The following is a 10,148-nucleotide window of genomic DNA, read 5'->3' as shown; positions in this document are numbered from 1 at the left end:
ATTCACAATAATGTCAGTGTTCTATGCAGTTCATGACAATATTGATGACTTTTAAGGACATTTTCTTATTCCTTTGTGTACAATAAACTATTCGGCCCTGCGTTTGGCGCCATGTGATGTTGAAAGTGAAATCCTGGAGCAAACCCACTTGAGAACCACTAATGTAATCTATAGTTGATTAATGAATGCTCTCATGAATTAAGTCTCATTTTTTTAGTCCCATCATTTGATAATAATGCCTAAACTCTCAGCAAACTCTTCAAATGTGTATTTTTCTCTGTAAAAACCTGCTCTGTTCCACCCAACAGACCAAAGACAGACCTCCAGGTCTGTTCTCATCCTCCATATTTGTTTGAATTCTCAATTCAGGTAAATTGATGGGTAGAATAGCAGTTCTTGTTTGGGAACACCACATCTTTTTCAACACTTTTCTCTTTCGCTCTGTATATCAAGTACTACTTTGATGTTATTAAACACCCTCTAGAGCAGGGTTCCTCAAATCTGGACCTCGAGATCCACTTTCCTGCACAGTTTAGATCTAGGCCTTATCAAACACACCTGAGCATGCTAATCAATGCCAATCAATGTCTTTGGGATCATTAGAAAATCACAGGCAGGTGACTTTGATCAGGGTTGGAGCTAAACTCTGCAGTGCATTGGACCTCCAGGGCAAGATTTGAGGAAGGGGGCTCTAGAGAAACATTATAATATAACATCAACAAAAATTCACTGTTATGAGTCCCACATGCACTGATGGCCAGGTTGGCTTATGTAGAACTACATGTAGCTCCGAGCTCGAAATTTTCCATTTTACAGAAAAAATAGAGGCACAACAGTTTTATAGTTGGTGTGGGGAAACATCCAGCCGTCTAGCAAATTATCCTGGAAGCACGGTTACACAGAATCAGCAATTTGCTTATGGAAGATTTATGAATTTTGGAGAGAACATGGCATGATTCCTCTGACCCAAAGTCCAACTTAATCCAAAACTGAAGAAAGAGGAGTGTGTGAACTTTATCTTTTTAGTTTTCCATGGAAAAACCTCACATTATAAAGCTTCATAGAGAAGAACTGTATCAAAATAAATACAATATTGCTTCCATTGAGTACAACAGCACTTAACGTGTAAAGGCGATTACTAAACAATAATTCACAATGGTGCTCTATACACAAATAAATGTGTCATCTGATAATATCATGTAAGCATTCTATAATACAAAGGCTTTACTCATAACTGGACCTTTTAACGTATATATACAGTGCATATATTAACAAACAATCTCTTATACCCTGTAATGCCACCAACCAAATGTAGATGATCCTATCAAACTTGCACTGGGTTCCTGAACTCAGTAAATATCAACCATGTAATGTTGCAGGTCAACTGCAATTTCTTATTCAAAACAATAGAAGTCCTATTTCAACTAACGTATAATAATTTTTTTAAGCTACAAAGAGTCGCAGTGTTCATGTTTTTCTGAACTACTCCAGATTTGATCATTTTTGATGAATATTTCAAATATTTTAGGGGGAAATGTCTTAAAGAACATTTCGCTTTAAAAACCAAGGGACATTCGCTTTGGTACTTATTTCCCTGACTTTCCTAACGTCCTACTGTAAGATTAAAATATTTCTTACCAATAAAGCTCATCTGAAAGTAAATATGGCACATGACACTGCTTTGACACGAGGTTTCCATGCAGATAGATAAATAGAAATAAATCAGCAGTCTACTTAGACCAAAGGGATGCTTCAGTAGTAACAAATGGCATTATACTAAATTCATATAAAACTTGTTCAAGTGTTAGTTTGTACAATAAAAAACAAGACACCGATCATGCAGTAAAACAGCTATCCAAATACAGCAAGCAGACCATGCATCAGTATGTCACTGGCGAAGGAAACCCCCTTTGACATTTCCTGGACTGCACCGCTGCACTTCTATGATTGCGATACTCCAGCAGTCTTTTTCCCAACTCCTTAAAATGTAAACAGTGCTGTCAAAAGCAGAATATTGCTGACACATCACATCGCCCTCCTATTGTTGCCATCTACCGCAAGGCACAGAGCCAGTGAGCTTCTCAGAGGCCGTGTGCTCCTCTCCTCTCGGTTTGGAAGTCCTGTTCTGCTACTTGATTTGGAATCTGTAAAAGAGGCCAGAGGTCACGTGCACGATGAGAATTGCATACCTGATTGTGCCGTCGATGCGATAAGTGAGGAATGGCTTTTATATGGGGCTAAAAGTTTCGGACACAATCCTTGTCGATTTTGGCACCAGCTCTTGCTCTAAAACAAACATCCCTAGCTTTTCTACAAGCTATTCCTACAGAGATCCACGACAGCAAAGCACTTCCCACTCCTCTTCGCTCACAAACGGAATGTGTGTTGAGATCTCTCACAGGTCCACCATCGAACTCTTGGCCAAGTCCTTAGTTCCCTGGAGAATTCTCTTCATATGACCCACCTTTGAGATCCCCAGATCCTAGAGGAAGCAGACAAACACAAGAGCACTCAGAACAAGGCGTTTCCAGAGCTCACACCTCCAGGACTTTATCTCACGTAAAAATTTTTTTTTTACTTGTTGCATTGTTACATTTACCAACTTTTTTAATAAACCGACTAAGCTGCAGTTTAACCGAAGTTTAAACCGAGTGTTTTCAAAGCACACTTTCAAAGCATTAAAATTTGAGTAACACTTTATTTTAGTGTCTTTGCTACAAACTTAAGTACTTACTACAGTAATAAGAGCAACTTCTGCATAATTACAAGCAACTAGGGCTGGGATAAACGATTATTTTTTAAACGATTAATCTAGCGATTATTTTTCCGATCCATCGATTAATCTAACGATTAATTTTCCCAGACCGATTCGATTTCGATTGTCTCCCCATTAATTGACTACTAACAATTTATACATGTTGATTTACATATCTAAATGAAAAAAAACATGAATTCGTTAACATTGCAATATATGTTTATTTCTCTTAAAATTACAAAAAAAAAAGACTAAGAATGCACTACTTTGCACTTGTATAGAGATAGCATTCAATAAAACCTTGAAGCCTTGAAAACACATAGCTTACTGAAACAAGCTTACTGAACACATAGGGCCTAGCTTACTGAAAAAAAGTTCTTCTTTCAGATGAAAATAACAACAACTTGATGTTTAGCATTCAATAAAAAAGGTCACCCAAAATACTTGTTTAGAGCAATTGAAAGAATACAGTAACCAATGTAAACTTGAGGGCTTTAAGCTAATACAGAGAGTGCTTTTCCAAAAAAAAAAAAAAAATTAACAGTGGGAGCCAGCAGCCTGTCATGGAGAAAAAAAAATCTCTGAATGCTCCACGTGAAACTTTGGCATTCCGCCCTTATTCTATCATGTCTAATGATTTTGGTTAATATGCACGAGGGAGAGAGAGAGCGAGAGAGAGAGAGAGAGAGAGAGCAGTGTTGCCAGATGTACGATAATTATCGTATTTGTACGATAATCTTTACCTCTGTACGATGTACGATAAATAATGAAAAAAATCCTGTAATGTACGATAATTTCAGAATTTTATGAAAAGTTAAATGATGACAGTTGCAGCCATAGGGCTTCTTTACTCATACTCTTAATCGGCTCATTACAGACACTCTAAATGCGTTCGTGTGCACCTCAGGGAGGGTGGGTGCCCTGCTTTAAAGCCAACGAGCACTATGTTGCTTTCCATGACAGCAAGAAATCCTTCAACATCTGGCAACACGCAGTCTTCCAATGAAAGCGGCTCAGATGTGTAGTCATGAGTTAACTGCGCCACAGTGCAACAGCTAAATTCCGCCTACACTGGATGCGACAAAGCAAATGTTAAAATCATTTTAATATGTTTTAATATGCGCCGCGACGCAGACAGTCACTGAAATTAATGGGATAGTATTTTGTTGTACTGCTTCCATTCAACCATAAGGCTTATCGCTTATTGGTAATTTGCAGGCCGTGTTAAAATGTAGTTGGTTTAGAATAGATAACTCTTTTGACTCGTGTACGATAATTTTCTTCCAAATACGATAATTTTGAACTTCTGGTACGATACTTGGACATTTACAATCTGGCAACACTGAGAGAGAGAGAGAGAGAGAGAGAGAGAGAGCAAGACAGTGCTCGTGTAGTTTGAAGACTGTGAGTGCGCGAGCGTGCGTGAAACTTGGGTGTTCCGCCCTTTTTCTATCGTGTTTAATGATTTTGGTTAATATGCACGAGGGAGAGAGAGAGAGAGAGAGAGAGAGAGCAAGAAGAGCTCGTGTAGTTTGAAGACTGTGAGTGCGCGAGTGCGCGTGAAACTTTGGTGTTTTTCTATCGTGTTTAATGATTTTGATTAATATGCTCGAGGGAGAGAGAGAGCAAGAAGCGCTCGTGTTGTTTGAAGACTGTGAGTGGGCACGCGCAGCCGGGGCTCTCTCTCTCGTACGCGCCCTGTCAGGCGCAGCAGTCATTCTATTCTACATCACTCACCGATCAAATAAGGCTTTGACAGCCGCCAAAAAAAAAGATCAATGCAGAAAAACGCCTGGATTGGTTATATAACGTTGAACAGAATGTTGACCCGGCCATCGCGTATATTCAGCGCACATAAGGTAAACGTTTTGCAAACGTTTTTTAGAGAAATAAAAACAGGTCGACCAATCGATGCGCATATTTTGCATCAACGTATTTTTTGCGTCGACGTCATCGATGATCTCGACGCGTTGTCCCAGCCCTACAAGCAACCAATCCTAAAGATTAGATTAGTAGAGCACCGCGCTATTAAGCGCAAGGTTGGGGGTTTGATTACCCGGGAACACATGATATGTAAAAATTGATAGTCTGAATGCACTGTAAGTCCAGGTTTTAATTGATATTACTCAACTGCATCGTAACAGGGACACCTTAAAATAAAGTTCAAAGTCAAATGCAATTAAAAAAAATGTAAACAAATTTTAAAATAGAATTTAAATATTTTATGCTCCAAACTATTTAATTTTAACGAAAAAAATGTCATGTCTGTATTTTCTTCTAGACATGATTAACATTTTACAGTAATGAATTAATGATCAATTTTTTCACACAAAAATACATTTCTTAAAGGGTAATGACAATTTTAGACCAGCTTTGTATTACAATGTCAGTAGTATATGTAGGTATTCAATTTATTTGTTAGCAAAGGGGTGAATTATGTAAATGCCTAATTTTGCTGGGGCTTTTGTGAAAAGTATAGATAGTTTTTCCAGATTTATCCCTACAGTTGGATCAAAGTCCAATGCGTTATGGGTATTGAAGGGAACAATACAGTTACACCTTAAAATACATGCTATTTGAACATAGAGTCTTGAATGTGTGTTGAATCATTAACAATACAATTAATCACAATCAGAGCCAGAAATTGTCAATTTAAAATGATTATGGAAATTCCTGACCCTGTGCCTCCCCAAAGTATAATGAAACCATCTAAGGAGTAAGTTTTTGATCTAGTGATAGTCAGGCTAATCTAAATGAGGTCTACACAGATACAGATTCATTTTGTTTAAGTAAGTTTCCATTCAAGTGATTTGAGTTCTATATTTACTGTTCAATTCAATTATATATCACCATTATATTGGTCATCGTCCACTCTTGCTCTCGAGATATTTCTATCAGCATCAGCCATTACAACACCAATATCAGTTGATCAATAGTTAAGGAATCACAGGTTAACCTCAGTAAACGTCCCAATAACACAGAATTTGAGCTTGACTGGTTTACAGCTGAAACACTCTATTTATGTCCCAATTAGGTTTTCAAAAGATGTTTGAGGACATCCCTAGAGACAGAATGAGGTTAGACCAGCTAAATGGCAGGGATGTTTGAAATGGCGGGGGGGGACAAAACAGAGGCGTAAAGTGGCACAGTCCAAGGTTCACTTGTGATAAGTGTGACCAGAGCACCTCGCACATAGACATTCAGCACTACACAAAACACTGAGCTGCTTTTTAAATTAATCAACACTGGAAGTTGTGACTCCTGAGGATTTATAATACATTTAACGAATGCATTATGCCATATTTATTTCTTCATCAAGTGCACATGAAAGCACCACTGAGTTTCTGGTGAGGACGTTTATAGTGTGCTAAAATGTATCATATATTGGACCATTCAAGTGCTAATCCTTGACAGTTTCATTGTTTAAAATAGCTCCACTATACAGCTATAACCTGTAAAATATTGTAAATGAGGCTCTGTTTACATCTCATATTTGCATCTCGGGAGATCTGACCACTCAGACTCCATGTGGAGAAAAGTACACGACAGCTTTACATTTGTAGTGTAATTATATTATATTATAAGTTCTCAAATGGTTTTGCTGATGTTTTCTTCTATCTTAAAAAGTTGATATTTTCCCCAAATCACACACACATAAACATGCTGACTGTACTCATGAGCTACACAAACAGAGGCATGTCAGTGTGGAGCTGCCCATCACACAACTGCTTCTTCAGAGCCACACTGGCACCGACTTAAAATAACCCAATGTGCATCAGTCGGTTAGCTGTGTACGTATTTGGAGGCCCTAAGGACACTTGCACAGAGGAAGCCAAGCAGAGCAGTGCAGCACATAATAGCAAACAGGGTGATAGGTAAAATGACAGAGAGCGAGAGAGAGAGAGAGTCAAAGAGCGAGATGGACAGAGAAAGAGCGTTTTGGTTGTTCTGAGGCACATGGTGAGGCACAGAAAGCGGTTGAGTGTATACCTTGAGGTCTCTCCTTTCCAGGTGCAGGAGCTCGGAGCCGCGGATGTCGTGGCAGATGAAGGTCTCTTTGTATTCTCCCAAGCTGAGCTGCTCCAGCCAGACGGCCACCTCCTCAGTGCCCCACCTCTGAACTACACAAGTACAGAGCGAGAAGCCCCTTTCAGTGTCTAACCCTCGTACGCTCACAGGAAACAAGCAAACACGGTCAGGCCGAGAGGAGGAACAAGTCGAAAACAACCACAAAAGATAAAGAGGACCAAAAAAATCAAACAGGAAAGAGAAGACACAGAGAAAAGAGGTGGCAGCAGCTGGCAAAGAGAGGGTTAAACAGGTTTGGTTTGGTCATTGGCACACCCGGAGGTGTTCCTGGCATGCAGGTTTTCACAGTGGCACATCCACCATCATCCCATTAAGAGCAGACATAGAGACAGAGACGAGGAGGAAGAGGGGGGAATGGGAGGCTGAAGCCTGTGCGACCTAACGCTCCTGTAAGGATAATATTAATGTGTAAAATATACATTAATAATAATGTTTAAAATAAACGGTACATTTTTATATTTTTTAATTAATTCAAGAATACATTTTTGCCAATTTTTGGAGGCAAAAAAAATTAACAAACTGATCTTGAGCATGTGTCCGTCAGACAGTCTCTAAAACCAGACAGTTTCCTAACATAGCTCCATTTGTTTGAGTGGCTCTGTATGTCAATGTCGGCTGCAACCAATGGGGTGAGTTAGAGGCGGGACTATGGGTTTGGCGAGAGTCTGAGCGGAAGAAGTGTTTGGGACACCGGTTTGAAAAACAATCCTAATTTCACACATTTCTGTCCACTCACTGCTGCCAGTGACAGGAATTACACACTTCACCTTTAAGTGTTACATGTGTAGCACATGTGCAGCATGACATTTTTGGGTTTGTGTTGATCCCCTTCTGTGTGGTCCACCTTGGTTTGTGCCTGGTGTTCATGTGTAGACACATGGACGGTTTCTGACTCACAGGACAACACATGACCAGAGGAGTGCAGGGGTGCTCATGGATGGTTGGGTTGGACTGAGGACCATTGGACATGAACGGAGAGTCCTCTCAGAAGAGGATGTACATATGCTGTGTGCTGTGCACTCTTTTTTTTCATCATGTCACTGCCTCCATGGGCCATCACTTTCTTTAAAAGTTCCCCACATTGTCAGCAATCATGAACAATTATTGTTTGACAAAAATAATAAAAAACAAGTTCAGGCTCAGTGTCCTGCTTTTGCATCTTTCCAAACAAAACAGCAAAAAATGACTAAACTTTTAGATGACTAGGAATGCAACAAAGCATTAGGCATCCATGATTTTAGTGTCTGTCTTGTGAGGATATTCAAGTATTTGTGGACACACACACACACACACACACTTACCGGACTGTGGGCTGGACTTCTTTGGGGCTTTCTCTTTCTTGAACTTTGGCACTATGCGAAACATGCCACTCCGACTGTTTCTTTTTCCGTACTCAAGCGAGTTATCCTGTCTCACACAAAATGACCTGTCAGTTTCAGAGGCAAAAAAACTGAAAAACACATGTGCACTACAGTTACAAGGTTTAAGGTAACAAAGATTTTTTAATCTTTTGAAAGAAATCTTACAAGGGGTGAATTATTTGAACAAAACTCCAGTAATAACAGTAATATTGTGTTAAAATATTTTTAATATTTAATATACTTGAATATAGTTTAAATGCCATTTATTCCCATGGTCAAAGCTGTATTTTCAGCATCATTACTGCAGTCTTCAGTGTCACATTATCCTTCAGAAATCATTCTAATACGCTGATTAGCTCGAAATCTTTGTGAAAACCGCGAAACTATTTTATTTTAAGGATTTTTTTTTTTAGAAATAGAATGTTCAAACAGAAAAGCATTTATTTAAATCTGAAATCTTTTGTAACATTCTGAATGTCTTTACTGTCACTTCTGATCAATTTAATGAATTTTTGCTAAATAGAACTATTTTTTTTAACTATTATATTTTTTATTAGTTTTAATACTTATATGTTCCGTTTAATTTTTTGTACAATTTCTTTTGAATTTTTTTTCTTACTATGTTTATATAATAATTATAATAATGTTTATCTCTGTTTTAGTGATTTTAGTATATTAAACTAAATAAAAATGAGAAATGTCTCCCTGGCAACTAGCTGAGACTTTATATTTTATATTTAAAATATATATTTTATTTTATTAAGGTTTATTGTATTTAAGTAACAAAAATGTTTTTTAATGGTTTTAGTTTCAGTTAACTATACATCTATGGTAGTGTATGCAAGAATTTCTTTACAAATGACGATATTAGAAAGAACGTCAGAGTTCAAACATCATTGACTTTCACTGTATGGACAAAACTATGTTCCTATGTGTTTTACAGAAGAGAAAAAGGTTACACAGGATTGCAATGAAATGAGCTTGAATAAATGATGCCACAATGTCCTTTTTTGAAAACTATCCATATAGGGAACAAGCTTGGGTAGATAGCTAACTAATATGGTTTCTCTGTATATATCTAGGCACATTCTTTCTGCTGCTGTCAGTTTGTGTAGGATGTGCTCACCTCCTCGTCATTGGGCTGTAAGATGTGGTACAGCCATTCGATCTCAGCCAGCTTGCCCAGTTCAACCTCAACACTCTGCAGGGCACTGGACAGCAGCTCTTCATGAGGAGGGTCCAGTTGCTACAGAAAAAAAACTCATAGAATGAGTCAATGACTACATAGAGCTCTATCAGAGCCATCACTGCTCACAAGACAAGCTGGCATCACACTCCATTTCATGGCTTTGTGTTGGTCTAACTGGTGACATTGGTGAGCAAGTGATGTAGCCTAATTCTAAATTTCTCCAAATCTGTTCTGCTGAAGAAACAAACTCAAACTCAGAACTACATCTTGGATGGCCGAGTGCTTGATTTGTGCTTGAGTATTCCTTTAAGAATAAGCTTTGTATCAGATGCTTCTCCTAAAATGCCTTCAACATGGATATGAATATAAGCAAACAGATGTAAGACTACATTTGCTCTGCATCTCAGTGAAGTTTAAAGGAACCCTCCACTTTTTTGGAAAACAGGCTAATTTTCCACCTCCCCCAGAGTTTAACAGTTGAGTTTTACTGTTTTTGAATCCATTCAGCCGATCTCTGGGTCTGGCGGTAGCACTTTTAGCTTAGCTTAGCATAGATCATTGAATCTGATTAGACCGTTAGCATCTCGCTCAAAAATGACCAACGAGTTTCTATATTTTTGCTATTTAAAACTTGACACTTCAGTAGTTACATCGTGTACTAAGACTGACGGAAAATTAAAAGTTGTGTTTTTCTAGGCTGATATGGCTAGGAACTATACTCTCATTCCGGCGTAATAATCAATGAACTTTGCTC

The 10,148-nt window shown here is 38.4% G+C and overlaps 1 protein-coding gene across 6 annotated transcripts in view; it reads right to left on the bottom strand.

Annotated features, from left to right (window-relative positions):
* Positions 1-695: 695 nt before the first annotated feature.
* The window catches only part of LOC132152708 (diacylglycerol kinase eta-like), a 96,463-nt gene continuing 87,010 nt past the window's right edge, over positions 696-10,148 (bottom strand). For 4 of the 6 annotated variants that reach the window (XM_059561534.1, XM_059561532.1, XM_059561533.1 and 1 more), the window contains 4 exons: positions 9,332-9,451; positions 8,146-8,251; positions 6,746-6,876; positions 696-2,482 (listed from right to left, as the gene is read on the bottom strand). In XM_059561534.1, the coding sequence (XP_059417517.1) occupies positions 2,396-2,482; positions 6,746-6,876; positions 8,146-8,251; positions 9,332-9,451 (444 nt within the window). In that variant the 3' untranslated portion in view covers positions 696-2,395. The remainder of the gene's footprint in view (positions 2,483-6,745; positions 6,877-8,145; positions 8,252-9,331; positions 9,452-10,148) is intronic. The other 2 variants (XM_059561535.1, XM_059561536.1) reach the window with 1 other exon arrangement.

This window comes from Carassius carassius, chromosome 11 (genome assembly GCF_963082965.1).
Source record: "Carassius carassius chromosome 11, fCarCar2.1, whole genome shotgun sequence".
Classification (NCBI taxonomy): Eukaryota; Metazoa; Chordata; class Actinopteri; order Cypriniformes; family Cyprinidae; genus Carassius; species Carassius carassius.
This window is presented reverse-complemented; position numbering and strand designations above follow the sequence as displayed.